This window comes from Herpailurus yagouaroundi, unplaced genomic scaffold (genome assembly GCF_014898765.1).
Source record: "Herpailurus yagouaroundi ecotype Mexico unplaced genomic scaffold, PumYag 184, whole genome shotgun sequence".
Classification (NCBI taxonomy): domain Eukaryota; kingdom Metazoa; phylum Chordata; class Mammalia; order Carnivora; family Felidae; genus Herpailurus; species Herpailurus yagouaroundi.
In genome coordinates, this window is record NW_024412415.1 from 24,429,122 (window position 1) to 24,444,432 (window position 15,311).

General features: G+C 39.0%; 1 protein-coding gene across 5 annotated transcripts in view; it reads left to right on the forward strand.

Annotated features, from left to right (window-relative positions):
- Positions 1 to 4,272: 4,272 nt before the first annotated feature.
- Positions 4,273 to 15,311, forward strand: part of RNF111 (ring finger protein 111) — a 99,691-nt gene continuing 88,652 nt past the window's right edge. For 2 of the 5 annotated variants that reach the window (XM_040492832.1, XM_040492833.1), the window contains exon 1: positions 9,954 to 10,030. In XM_040492832.1, coding sequence (XP_040348766.1) covers positions 9,990 to 10,030 — 41 coding nt within the window. In that variant the 5' untranslated portion in view covers positions 9,954 to 9,989. Of the gene's footprint in view, positions 4,649 to 6,969; positions 7,083 to 9,927; positions 10,031 to 15,311 lie in introns of those variants that run through there. The other 3 variants (XM_040492836.1, XM_040492831.1, XM_040492835.1) reach the window with 3 other exon arrangements.

Genomic DNA, 15,311 nt, shown 5'->3' on the forward strand with positions numbered 1-15,311 from the left:
CAATAGGATGGTGGGAATGGGTGGTGTGAAATGGCTCTGGGGAATCTGGATTTTGAAGAGCTTGATTTGACAAGCCAAGGACTTGTGACTTTATTGTGTAGGTGATGGAAGGTCCTTGAAGGATTTTAAGCAACTTAGTGTCTCAGTCAGTTTCTACCATACTCCGAGAGTGGTTGAAGGTTGCACTGGGAGTGGTGGGATAATTGTGGTGGGAGCAGAAGCACAGAAACCAGGAAACTGTATGTAATTCAGGTGAGGGATCTCTCCCAATTCTATAATCTATAATCTACCATTATTCCCCTAAATACAACTTCCCTGGCACCTGACCTCTCAGTCATACCCCTGTCCCCCTATCTGTTCTGGGCTTCCTGCCTTTGATTTGTTGTCTACCTACCGTCTGCCCTGCCATCATGTTAATGACTATTCTGATTTTTTACCTCTGTCTCCTAATTACTCTCCACCCAGCCATTTCCAAAACTGCTGCCTTAGTAGATGACCTTACTTAGAGTTTCACAGAGACATCAAGGTCATTCAATGAGCAAGCCCTGGACTTGTCCCCTGAAGCTAACAAATTTAGTTCATTTGTGCAATCCTTTCCTACCTCTCCTCACTTGTTTCAATGAAAGGAATATCCCTTCTATCCAAGGCTAATTCTTCTATCTGAGCTTTAAATCCCATTTCCTCTGTCTCCTTTGAGCATCCCTATATTTCCATTATCTTTCATTTCTCTTTTTCTGCTACTCTCCTCCCCTGAGCCTACTGATAGGATTCAAGCCTTCCCTTTCTTGACTCCATATCCTGCTAAATATAGGTCTATCTTTCTTTTTCCAGTTTACCATTTTCATGAAAAAGTACTGGTCCTTGTCTATGTACAATGTTCAGTGCATTCTAAGCCAGGACTTATCAACTGGATCATTATGGCATTTTGGGCCAGATAATTCTTTGTTTTAGGGGCTGTCTTGTGCATTATAGGATGGTTAGCAATGTCCCTGACCTGTAGACATTAGATATCACCAGCATCTTCCCCGTTGTGACAACAAAAAATATCTTTGGACATTGTCAATCCCTGGGGGTCACAGTCAACCCTGTTGAGAACCTCTGTTCTAAAATGTATGACAGTTACTGAGATTACTCTTGTTTACAGATCTCCTTATTGCCAAACTAATGGACATTTCATATCTTTGATCACCCACTTCATCATTGAAACTCTTTTTCTCACTTGGCCTGCCACCTATTTGTTTGGGTTTTTCTTTCTTTGCTTTTGTTCTGGCCCATCCTTATTTTTCTGGGACTCTTCTTCATTCTTCCACTCTTAAAATATCACCTTTCCCCAGATATCTGTCTCTTTTCACTGATATTCTGGGTGACCTCATCAAAATTACTGCTTCAGTGATCACAAGCTAATTCCTATCAAAACTCTGTCTTCAGCCCAGACTTTTCCTGAGCTCCAAACCCACATATCCAACAGCTTACTGGAATCTACACTTTGGCTAAATATTAGACACCTCAAACTCAACTTGCCCAATAAAGAAGTAATGATTTCCTTTCAACCTCCTTTCTCATCCCACCCCAATCAAAATTTCCATACCCCAAAGTTGGGTTTTGCCATTCTTTTTCCTGAATGGCACTTCCACCCAACCGCTTACTGTAAATTTGGAAGCTTCTGAGATTCTCCTTCTCCTTCACTCCAGTTGTTTACTCTTCTTGTATCTGTCTCTTCCTTCTCATTCTCATTTCCACCACCCTCGTCACTTTTTGCTTGCCAGTTCAACTGGTCTTCGCCTCTCTATTTTTGTCCCTTTCCAATCCAGCCCCTACTCTGAATATATAATGATATCTCTGATAGTCAATCTGATTATTACTCCTCCGGTTGATTTCCTTTAATGGCTTACCATAGTTTTAAGTATAAAATAGTTCAAATTCCTCATGCTAGCAAAAATAACCTTACTTAATCTGTTTCTATCTACTTTTCTTCCCTTATCTCTCAATAGTTTCTCTGCACAACACATTCAATAGATCCTATTAGAGAATTTGCTTCTTGCTGTTTCTGTACCTTAGTGTACTGATCTTTTCTGCCTGGAATGTTCTATTTGCTTCATTTGATTGTCTTCATTTATGTCGCAAAGTTTAGTTTACACATCACTTCCTCTTGGTTTGACTATGGTGTTCCATCTTTGTGTTCTCAGAGCACTACTACACCACCCTGTTCCTTCCATGTTATAGTGTAAATGCAGTATACCTACATTTATTTATTTTTATTTATTTTGAACACAATGTGTTAGGGATACCTGTGGGACATTAAAGTGGAAATTACATATCCAGTAAAACAGCCATACGGGTCTAGATCAGCCCACACTGTCCAACAGAAGTATAATGTGAGCTACAGATGTAATTTTAAATTTTATAGTAGTTATATTTAAAAAGTAAAAGAAACAGGTGAAATGAACTTTAGTGGTATATTTTATTTAGCCCCAGGATTTCTCAACTGTACTATTGACATTTTTGGCCAGAAAATTCTTTGTTGTGGAGGGTTGTCCTGTGTATTGTAAGACGTTTAGCAGCATCCCTGGCCTCTTGTTAGTAGAGGTCAGTAGCCATCCTTCCCCCAAGTTGTGAACACCAAAAATGTCTCCAGATATTGCTAAATATCCCCGGGGGGGCAGGGAGGGGATGACAAAATCATCCCTGCTTGAGAAACACTGATTTACCCCAATCTAACCAAGATATTATTTCAACGTGTGTTGAATATTAAAATTATTGAGATTTTTACAATTTTTTTGTATTGTATCTTTGAATTGGATGTATACTTTTCACTTAATGTGCTTTTCAATTCATACTCACCACATTTCAAGTGCTCAATAGCTACATGGGGCCAGTGTCTACTTCCTTGAAGAGCACAGGTCAAGAGCTTGAAAAAAAGGTTAGGTCTGGAAATATCGTTCTGGAAGTACATGATTTTGAGAAGTCATGAGTCAATAACAATTGAAATCATGGCAGTAGATAAGATAGTCCAGGTAGAATTTTATGTTTAGAGCAAGAAAATAGGAGGACTGAGGAAAATTCCTACTCCAATGCTTTTCCAGTTTTCCCACAAAACCTGTGATCTTTTCTTTTCTTTTTTTCTTTTTTAAAATATTTATTTTTGAGAGACGGAGAGAGCATGAGTGGAGGGGCAGAGAGAGAGAGAGAGAGAGAGAGGATCTGAAGTGGGTTCTTTGCACAGAGAGTCCGATGTGGGGCTGGAACCCAGGGACCTTGAGATCATGACCTGATCTGAAGTCGGGTACTTAACTGACTGAGTCACCCAGGTGCCACTATTATTATTATTTTAATATATTTTCTTCACACAACAGTATGGAGAACACAAGTGAACAAAAGAAAACATATTGAGAAAGATAGGTTGATAACAAAGGGAGGGAATTAATGTTTATTGAACACTTAATTGGTAAATAATGTTCACAACATTATATGAACTGTCTTATTTAATCTCACAAGAACCCTTTGAGGTAAATAATGTTCTTTTTGTAAAGAAACAATTTTATTTTATTTTTTGCTTAAGATGCCCTTTTATTTTCTTTTTAAATTGAAGTGTAACTAACGTTTTCTTTCTTTTCTTTTCTTTTTTTGGAAAGATTTATAAAGGTATAATGAATACGAATGCTGTTAATTGGCATCATCAGGATTTGAAAGGAAGTCTGTCTGATTCTAAAGCCTATATTCTCCTTCCGTACATCCTTCTAATGCACGTAATGAAGCAATTGCTATCTACTGATTTTCATAAAATAATTAAGAAGGCGTAGGTGACTGTACAGTCAGTTCCCAGGATATGTTACCACTTTTGATGTGATTCTGGAAGCAAATTCACCCTAAGATCGGGGTGCTATGATCTTTATGTCATTAGCGAGTATGATTTGGGTATCATTTTGTGTGTGTGACAGTAAACCGTGTTTTCGTTTAAATGTACTGTAAATGTAGTCAATAATTCTGTGGTTAATTGTACTTTTCAGTTACGAAAAAAATTAGCCAATAAATAGTATTTTGCTTAAATGTAGAATACAATCACCAAGGAAAATAAAATAACGAGCTTCATGAAATCGTTAGGCTTCGCTAACAGACTTCGTAAAGCAAGTACAAAGGGGGAGGGCTGAGGAAGAGGGGGCGGGACATTGAGAAACATGAATCTGAGCAAGCGCAGAAACAGATATTAATGGAGGCGTGAAGACTACTGCTCCCTCACTTTCCGAACTGTCGTAAAGACTCTGAGTGTCGTGCTCGCTCGGTAGAGGAGGGATTGGTTAGGCGGCGGCAGCGGCGGCGGCAGGAGAACAGCAGCAGTGGCGGCGACGGTGGCGAGGTGTTCGGTTTGCGCAGCACAGAAACGCCCGCAGCTTCAGGGAAGGAGTTCTCGTGGGATCAAATCAGGCGTTCTGAACCCAGGCCGGGTGAACTGGGCCGAACCAGGCGCTGCCGCTCGTACGGTTTGGTGGCGGTGACAGACGCAGCTCTTGACTATAGGGGCCTATTAGGCCGAGATTTGAAAGCCCAGATCACTGGCTCTCGACGCATCCTCTTCCCCTGTTCCATCTGCTGTCTTCCTTCCTGGGCCAGTGATTCCCGGACTCTGGGAAAAGGGTAGCTAATGATTAAGGTGAGGGGGCTAGGGGGGAGGGGATCGATTGGAGGCCGCGCGTGCGCGCAACGGGGGAGGGGCCGGCCTGGAGGGGAGAAAGAGGAAGGGCTGCGGCCGCGGAAGGCTGGGGTCGGCGACCGGCCGGTTACTGCTGGCTCCATAGTGACTTAGGGTCTGGGTCTTCGCAGGAGAATTAATTGTGTTTGAGCAAAGCATTCGTCTACAGACACACCCACACCCCACAGTAAGGGAGTGTGGGTGAGGGGATTTCTTTTCCTCTTTGGACTCTCCCTAGAGTCTAGGAAGGGGACTGAGGACTGAGGCGTGGGAGTACGATTTGACAATGGAGTGATGAAGGTAACCCGCACCGGGGGTGTTGGAGGGCGCTAAGTCAGCCCTGACGGTTAGGGAGTTGCCGTCTTATGTGATCAAGGAAACGTCCGCGGAACAGCAGAAATACAGACGCGTCAGATTTTTGTGTAGAGTTGGTTTGGTCATTAGAAAAGAAGCTGTATATTTTATTATTGTCCTTAGGTAATTTGTCAGAGGCAGTGGCAAGGCTGTAGTGGAAATATCTGTTCTGTACTGTAGAAATAGAGGTTTGTCACCATAGCTTTTAAATAGGCTATAATAGATCTTTACAGATACTTCTTAACGCAAGTCCCAAGTTTTAGTGCTTAAAAATACCAGGAAGTATATAGGGTATTCATTTAATTTGTTCATGTTCGTACTGTGAGGTGACTCCATTGTATTGTGTGCTTTCCTGTTTCTTGATTTATGTGCAGTATGAATTTAGAACTCTCTGGAGTGGTCAGGTGCCAGCTGACATAGACTTCATTTTATAGTTGTTTGAGCTTTTGAGCCCGACTTAATACAAACTTTATTTTACTTGGTATTTTTATGTTTAATTTTCTTGTATTAGGGACCTCTTCAGTCGAAAAGAACAGCCTGGGGAAAATATAAGCTGAGGTCCCATTTGCTTTCCCATTGTGTGTGTGTGTGTGTGTGTGTGTGTGTGTGTGTGTGTGTGTGTGTGTTTGCTTTCAAACGTTAGAATGTGATTTCGATATTACGTGGAAGTTCTGTAATACTATTTTTACTCAGCTTTATTATGGTGAAGATCTACATTTTGATGGTTTGTTACTATATGTTTTTTAGTAAATATTTTCATGTCAATATAAACTGTTGCTTTTCATACTAAACAGTAGTCTTTGGTTGTGTTTGTGAGATAAAACGGGATGAGAAAGAGGCCCTCTTACTCTGAAAACAATCCTTAATTTTTTTTAAAGCCTTGAATTATTTTACTTTTGTCCATTTCTTCTCATTAACCTTGGACACATGACATTTTTCCCCTGCTCATTTGTTTGCCATCTAAGATTCAGAGTAGTATTCTAAAAGCTGGTGACGATGTTTGTGAATTCGTCTGAACAATATTTTAAGAAAAACTGGGAGGAGTGGAGACTCTTTCGTTGTTCACAGGGATGATGGATCTTATATATGTGGCTCTTTACTTATTTTTTAAGTAATTGCTACACCCAGTGTGGGGCTCGAACTTAGAACACCCAGGTAAAGAGTCCCATGCTCCACCAACTGAGCCAGGCAGGTGCCCCGTTATTTTCATTTTAAAATTTAAAGTGGGATTAAAAACTCTTGAGTCATGCCAATTAAATTTTTTAGACATTTTATTATTTTGCCAAAGAGTGGTTTCTGTAACATGCTTTATTTACTTAGAGCATAGTTATATGTGTCTTGTTTTAACTTTTCCCTCTGTGAGCTAGGACTTCAATAGGAAGAAAAAAAGTGACAACATTAAAAATGATAGTAATTAAAGTATGTTAGTAACTTGACATTAGCATTCTATGGGTGACATTATCTTATGAAAGAGTATAAGGCTGGAGATAGGAGATCTGGATTTTAGATCTAGCTTTGCTTGCTATTCATTAGATAGGTGACTTTATTGATAACCATCCTTGGCTTCTGATCTCTTTCAATTGTTAAATGAGAAGTGTGGGATGGCTTTCTAGGTTTCTCTAGGTCCCAATTTAATGATTCATATTTTTAGTTAGGTGTTTTTGGTACTTATTGGTGTATTCATTATGATTCAATTCCTAGAAAGAAGTGCTATACTGAGAGTTAAATTCCTTCATGTTTATATTAGGTGAGAAAAAAAAAAAAAGAAAAAAACCCAGGAGGCAGCCATGTTTGTTGTTCTAGATAATACTTCTCTCCCGTTGTAGATATTATATATGATTTAATAGCTCTCATATGATACTAAGAGATGAAATTTGTTCTGTTTCTGGTAATGCTCTTTAAATCATCCTGAATAGTTTTTCTTTCAGAAACCTGTAATCGTTCAGTTAAAGTCCAGAATTGCGTTTGAATGCCTTACACCTCTGTTCTTTCTCTCCTGATCCCACCGATTCTTGGTAACAGCTGACCCAGGTTTCTACAGGTATTCAATTCATATCATTACATGTGGAGTGAGCTACAGATGTTTAAAAACAAATACTAAATTGAGCTTACATTTTAAATAAGGGTACTGAGTTATTACTTAATTACTCAGTATGTATTTATTGAATGTCTCATGTTCTCAGTATTGTTTTTGGTCTCCAGTGAGGAAGGCACTTTGCCTTCAGGGAGTTGTCATTCTACTGTGGGAAACATAATAAACAGAATAGTTTGAGGTAGTGGTGAGTGCCATGAAGAAAATAAGACCATGTAATGAAGAATGAGTGGAAGTGGAGCTGTACTGTGGATTGAGTGGTTAGGGAGGGCCTAACTTCTTTTTAGAGGTGATGAGTTGTGATCATTTACTAAAAAGAATCAGCCATACTGATAATTTTGAGGAATCTTGCAGATAAAGGGCACAGCAAAGGCATTGGATTGTGTTTGATTCTGGAGAATCTACAAGTGTAAGTTGTTTGGTTTGTGTGTTAGGCTTTTCCATAATTGCTGACAGACGATGTTAAAAATATTTTATGTGTAGCAACCAAATGTAATGTGTTGACCTTGTTTAAATCCTCACTCAAATCAATTGTAGGAAGTCCTTTTTGGAACACTTTGGGGGAAATATGAATGTGAATGGATATCATATATCAAGGATATTAGATATTAAGGAATTATGTTAATTTTGTTAGGGATGATAATGACATTATGTAAACATCCATTGATGATTCTTGCCTCTGTTGATCTTTACTTTGATGGTTGCAGAATGCTTATTTCAAACTCTACCATCTCTAATCAATAGGCTGTTGTATGGAAGAAGCACTCTTTTATCTATTATCAATATGAACCTATCTACTTCGTGTTTTATTCAATGGATTATAAATCCATTACTGCCTTTACTTATTTTGATGCTCAGATTATCCCACGTTTGTCCAGTGAGAGCCTCTCCACCCTGGCTCCTGTGTTTTTTGACATACATAATTTTTTATGAATACTGTATTTCCTTTCTCTCTGGCACAACAAGAAATTCAAGCTCATCTTATATCTTTCCTGTCTCAGTCTTGGAATCTTTAAGGAGCCCTGGTTCCTTTTAGTGAGGAGTCCAATTTGCTTTTGAGTTTTCTGTTTAATTTTTTTTTTTAACATTTATTTATTTTTGAGAGAGAGAGAGAAACAGAGCATGAGTGGGGGAGTGGCAGAGAGAGAGGGAGACACAGAATCCAAAGCAGGCTCCAGGTTCTGAGCTGTCAGCATAGAGCCTGATGCAGGGCTCGAACTCACAGACCACAAGATCATGACCCGAGCTGAAGTCACTCAACCCATTGAGCCAGCCAGGCATCCTTGAGTTTTCTGTTTATATATAGAAATAATCTCTTATTTCCTGGATCAGGACATCCTCTGAGAAACCTAAACTTAGATGTTGATAGTGGGTTTATATTTCTATCAAGATTTTATTTATGAAGTAAATAAATGTAGTAATTTATTATATTTGCCATAAAACACTGTATTATTTTTCTATTTTTTATTTATTTTTTTTATTAAAAATTTTTTTTTCAATGTTTATTTTTAGGAGAGAGAGAGACCGAGCATGAACGGGGGAGGGGCAGAGAGAGAGGGAGACACAGAATCGGAAACAGGCTCCAGGCTCTGAGCCATCAGCCCAGAGCCTGACGCGGGGCTCGAACTCCCGGACCGCGAGATTGTGACCTGGCTGAAGTCGGACGCTTAACTGACTGCGCCACCCAGGCGCCCCTATTTTTCTATTTTTAAAAATAAATAAGTTCTGATTTGATCTTAATTATGATCAAATGAAATAGAAAAAATAAAATATTATTTTACTTTGTGTTACATTTCATATGTTGAGGGTTTAATCACTTAACTGTTAAAAATGACAAGGTGTAGGGGTGCCTGGGTGGGTCAGTTGGTTGGGCGTCCGACTTTGGCTCAGGTCATGATCTTGCAGTTCGTGGGTTCGAGCCCTGTGTCGGGCTCTGTGCTGACAGCTTCCTCGGGCCTGCTTCGGATTCTGTGTCTCCCTCTCTCTGCCTCTTCCCTGCTCATCCTCTCTCTTGAAGAATAAATAAGGCTTTAAAAAAAAAAAATTAAAAATGACAAGGTGTGCATACCTCATTGTTTTTAACTAAGTCATCAGACATTCTAGTCTGAAGGAAATTGTTGCTTTTTAACTAGCCTTTTATTTTATTTATTTATTTATAATTATTTTTTTTAATGTTTATTTATTTTTGACAGAGAGAGAGACAGAGCATGAGCCGGGGAGGGGCAGAGAGAGAGGGAGACACAGAATCTGAAGCAGGCACCAGACTCTGAACTGTTAGCCCCAACGTGGGGCTCAAACTCAGACCACGAGATCATGACCGAAGTCAGACGCTGAACCGACTGAGCCACCCAGGCGCCCCTTAACTAGCTTTTTAAGTGAGATTTTTAATTATAATATAGACTGATGTTTCAAATATGAGTGGAAATACATGGACATTTTTCTGGATATTGTTACAAGGTATGTCTCACAGCCATTTTCTCACCTGTGTGTGGGTATTTGCTTTATTTATTTATTTTTTAACCCTGATTTGTAAGTATTTTTCCAGACAGTATTTTGGGCTTTTTTGTTTTTTAAAACAAGCTCTGGCCAGTTTTATTTAAGGAAAATTTTGTGTGATTTGCTGTTCACCAGTCTGTTCTGGCATGCTTCTAATGATACCAGAATCACCTGGGTCAATGATAGCCAGTGTGCATACTTTGTAGTATTTCCCACATGCTGTGCCCAGTTCAATGTTATTGCCACTCTAGTGATAGACACCAGTTTTGGCCAAACATGGTGTAATAATCTATTTCAGATTTCCTCAAGGCTGGGCACTTGTTGGCGAGGATCATCAGTTTTGCTTTGCCATGTCCGATCATGTTCAGCTGCTTGTACCCCAGTACATACTTCCACTTTTCGTAAGTAGTTGGAGACTAGAGGTAATTGACTCCAGTGACTTTTTTTGTCTTCTTTGCAGCCACCATCTTCCTGCCTTAGGTGAGGGATGGACCCAAGCAGGAGCAGCCACCAAGATACCAGACAATAATTTGAATGGTTTTTAACCAGTTAATTTTTGAGGCAATTAATATATGTACATGGTTTAAAAAATTTTTTAATGTTTGTTTATTTTTGAGAGAGAGTCAGAGCGTGAGTGGGGGAGGGGCAGAGAGAGGAAGACACAGAATCCAAAGCAGGCGCCAGGCTCTGAGCTGTCAGCACAGCGGGTCCAAATCCACAAAACTGTGAGATCATTACTCAAGCTGAAGTCGAACTCCTAAGAGGTTTTTTGTTTTTTTGTTTTTTTTTCTGGTATTACTATCATATTTCTTATAGTATGCTTACATATCTGCTTAGTTACTTTTGATGTCAGTGATTTTGTTGTCTTTTAAAAAATATATTTAAGTTTTAAAGATAAAAGCAATACACAGGGTACCAAATTCATAAGATATGAAGGGTATACACAGAAAAATAAATTTTCTTGCCATCCCTCTTCTTTTCCCTGAAGATCTATCTCCTCTTACTATTTTATATGTATACAGCACAGCAGTATGGCCTCTTGTGGGGAGGTCTGCAAGTGTTTCAGCAAATTGACTGGGTTGAATGAAACTATTTGATAATAGTAAGTTCTTCTTCACTACTTAACTATGTTGGCATTTGCAGTGATAGTACAAACAGTGATGGGCAAAACTGCTGGCCCTGCAGTGCATATTAAGACCGTGGCTAAAACTGTACTAATAGTCATCATATTTTTCATTACTACACATTTACAAAGCCAGTTTCATTTAAGAATGAAAACCAGGGGCGCCTGGGTGGCGCAGTCGGTTGAGCGTCCGACTTCAGCTAGGTCACGATCTCGCGGTCCGTGAGTTCGAGCCCCGCGTCGGGCTCTGGGCTGATGGCTCAGAGCCTGGAGCCTGTTTCTGATTCTGTGTCTCCCTCTCTCTCTGCCCCTCCCCCGTTCATGCTCTGTCTCTCTCTGTCCCAAAAAAATAAATAAACGTTAAAAAAAAAAAATTAAGAATGAAAACCATGAAAAAAACAAAAATAAAACCAGTTTCTTTTAACAAAGTTCTTTATAAAGCAGTAAAACCTGTTTTATTAATCTTGACCCTTGAGTACATGTCTTTTTAATATTTTTTTTCTTTTTAATATTTCATGTGATAAAATGAGAATGTTGTAAGGCACTTTTGCTTCATCCCAAATTATGCTTGTCTTGAAGAAAAGTACTTGTGTGATTGATTGAGTTGCAGGATGAACTAGCAAACTTAGTTGCTTTTTTTTAATGGAACTGTATTTTTACTTGAAAGAATGAAAACTGTAGTTACTTAAACTTGGGTATTTGTGTATGTTTTCTCAAAAATAAATGAAGTGAGGGAAAACAACTGACAGAAATTATTGCCAAGATAAAATTAAGGCTTTCAAGCAAAAATTAGAATTTTGGAATGCATATCTGCCACTATGAGTTTGGCAGCTTCTTAGGACCTTTTTGATGAAATTGATGGTGATATTAACAAAATGTGTGTAAAATGACTATTATATAATGAAATGTGTCAGTGTTTGGAAGATATGCATAACTTTGTGGACCAACTTTTCTAATGACCTGTGCATGATATTACAAAATCATGTATGTGTGAAAGATCTATTTAAGTGCAAGATAAATCAATAGATATTTAATGAAATGATAAGAAGTTTCATTGATAAGTTATCAGATTCAGCATTACAAGTAACCTTTACAAAATTACAATTACTAAGTTTTGTTTTGGGTTAATATCAAAGAATAGTGTATACACTTATCTGACAAAGTTATTAAAGATACTCTTTTTTTTTTTTTTTAAGTTTATTTATTTTGAAAGAGTGCGAGCAGGGTGGTGGGGGGCAGAGAGAGAGGCAGAGAGAGAGAATCCTAAGCAAGCTCTGTGCTGCTAGCTGTGGAGCCTGATGTGGGGCTCAAACCCACGAATTTCTAGATCATGACCCGAGCCAAAATCAAGAGTCAGATGGTTAACCTACTGAGCCACCCAGGTGCCCCAAGATATTCTTCTCTTTTAAGTACATATTTGTGTGAAGCTGGGTTTCTTTTTTTTTTTTTTTTATGTTTATATTTATTTATTTTTTTTTATTTTTTTTTTTAATTTTTTTTTCAACGTTTATTTATTTTTGGGACAGAGAGAGACAGAGCATGAACGGGCGAGGGGCAGAGAGAGAGGGAGACACAGAATCGGAAACAGGCTCCAGGCTCTGAGCCATCAGTCCAGAGCCTGACGCGGGGCTCGAACTCACGGACCGCGAGATCGTGACCTGGCTGAAGTCGGACGCTTAACCGACTGCGCCACCCAGGCGCCCCTGTTTATATTTATTTTTGAGAGAGAGATAGAGAGACAGAGAGGAGGGTGAGTGGGGGAGGGGCAGAGAGAGGGAGACACAGAATCCAAAGCAGGCTTCAGGCTCTGAGCTGTCAGCACAGAGCCCAACGCGGGGCTCATACTCATGGACCATGAGATCATGACCTGAGCTGAAGTCAGACGCTCAGCCGACTGAGCCACCCAGGCGCCCAAAAACTGGATTTCTTATTAGATAGGATACAGAAGCAGATTTAAGAATCCAAGTTTCTTCTATTAAGTCAGACATTAAAGAGATTAGCACAAATGTGTAATAGTACTACTCTTTAACTTTTTTGAAGAGATAAGATGTTACTTAATATTAGCATGTAATAGACTTACTATTGCTGTTTTTAAAAAATAAATTTTTAAGCATTAATTTTTTTTCTAATATTGTATTAAATATAACCTAGAATTTAAAGTTTTGGGAGATTCTCAATTATTTTTAAGAGTCTAAAGGGGTTCACAAGTCAGAATGTTTGAGCCTTGCTGTGCCAGTTATCTTCTTATGGAAAAGAAATTCACACTTCTTTCTTCACCCTTTCTTTTGATATAGTTGTGTCACAACTTTAGGTTATTTTAAGTAATAACACGTATTTATTGAATACCAACTCTGTGATCTAAGCTTTGGGGCACATAATAATGGTGAAAACAAAGACTAGGCTCTATTGGGAAAACAAGTAAATTTTACATATGGTGATTATGGCAATAACTGAGCTGGTAAAAGAAGACAGGAGTGAGGTTAACTTTTGAAATGTAAGATGATCGGGGATGGTCTCAAGGACAAGGAAACATTTTTAGCACAGACTGAAAGGAAACAAGTGAGATCCTTGTGGCTATCTGGGGGACAAGCATTTCGGGCAGATTAAATAGCATAGCATACTTGGCCTGCTCAAGGAAAAGCCAAGAAGCTGTTGTGACTGGAGTGGAGTGGATGAGGAGAATGGTGATTTCTGAGGATGGAGGTAGCAAGGGCTTATGTCCTTCAGTTTTAAGAAATATTTTTGTGTTAGTTTTCATGACATCTTAGTCATTTTTTTTTTTTTTCCTGTTCTCTTTTGGGAGTTGTTGTCAGATAAGATTTTGTTGCTCTTTCTTGTTGTTAGCTCCTTTTCTTTTTTGGTGAATTAAAATATTTTTTCATTTAGTGGGGATTGCAAGGAAATTTGAGAGAAAGCTACATGTATAATTTACCATGTTTAAACAAAATGTGAACTTTTGTTTTTGGTAAATACCAGCAGCAAGTTACATTGTTGATACGGAAATTGGCTCTTCTCAACTCTTAGTGGTAGAATCATGTTTAAATATGTGAAAAAGTACACATGTAAATAGGTTCATTTTACAAAGTCTAAGTCTACTTTAACAACTGTGTTCTTTAATAGAAGGTAGTCATTAAGTGAAGAAAATCATGTGATGTAATACTTTTATTACAGAACATCTGCAGAGTATCACAGATTTGATTGTATTTTCTGTGAAATCACATTTCTTTAAAGAACTGTATATAGTACCAGATAAAAATGGCCATTTTATGGAATCTTATACAGCCATAAAAAAGGGATGAGATTTTGCCACTTGTGACAACATGGATTGATCTAGAGGATGTTATGCTAAGTGAAATAAGTCAAAGAAAGACAAATACCATATGATTTCACTTATATGTAGAATCTAAAAAATAAGACAAATGAATAAAGAAAAAGCAGAATCAGGCCTATAAGTAAAGAGAACAAACTGGTGGTTGCCAGAGGGGAGAGGTGGGGATGGACAAAACGGGTGAAGGGGAGTGGGAGATACAGGCTTCCAGTTATAGAATGAATAAGTCATAGGAATAAAAGGTACAGAATAGGGAATATAGTCAATGGTATTATATAGCATCATATGACAGATGGCAGCATCTTGTGGTGAACATAGCATAACACAGAGAGATTGAATCACTGTGCTGTACGCCTGCAACTAATGTTACATTATCAACTATACTTAAAAAGTTTTTTGGGGGGCGCCTGGGTGGCTCAGCCGGTTAAGCGTCCGACTTCGGCTCAGGTCATGATCTCACGGTCTGTGAGTTCGAGCCCTGCGTCGGGCTCTGTGCTGACAGGTCAGAGCCTGGAGCCTGCTTCGGATTCTGTGTCTCCCTCTCTCTCTGCCCCTCCCCCATTCATGCTCTGTCTCTCTCTGTCTCAAGAATAAACATTAAAAAAAAAAGTTTTTTGGTCATAATAAAATGAAAAGAGGAGGAATAGGTCAAACACAGACTGCTTTACCTCTATAAATCTCAGAGAATATGTAGAGAATTTTGGTTGTTAAAAAAATCAATAGCTAACCATCTTTTTTTTTTTTAATTTTTAATGTTTATTTACTTTTGAGAGCGAGAGAGAGAGTGAGGGAGAGAGAGAGGGTGTGCAAGCCAGGGAAGGGCAGAGAGAGAGGGAGTCACAGAATCTGAAGCAGGCTTCAGGTTCTGAGCTGTCAGCACAGAGCCCGATATGGGGCTTGAACTCATGAACCTCGAGATCATGACCTGAGCCAAAGTCAGATGCTTTAACTGACTGAGCCACCCAGGTGCCCCTAACCATCTTATTTTCATAACCACCTTCCTGCCTGCCATTCCTCTGATTTGCCTTTATCCTTATTCTCCACTCGAGGTTTTTTTTTTTTTTAATTTTTTTTTAACGTTTTATTTATTTTTGAGACAGGGAGAGACAGAGCATGAACAGGGGAGGGTCAGAGAGAGGGAGACACAGAATCCGAAACAGGCTCCAGGCTCTGAGCTGTCAGCACAGAGCCTGACACGGGGCTCGAACTCATGGACCGTGAGATCATGACT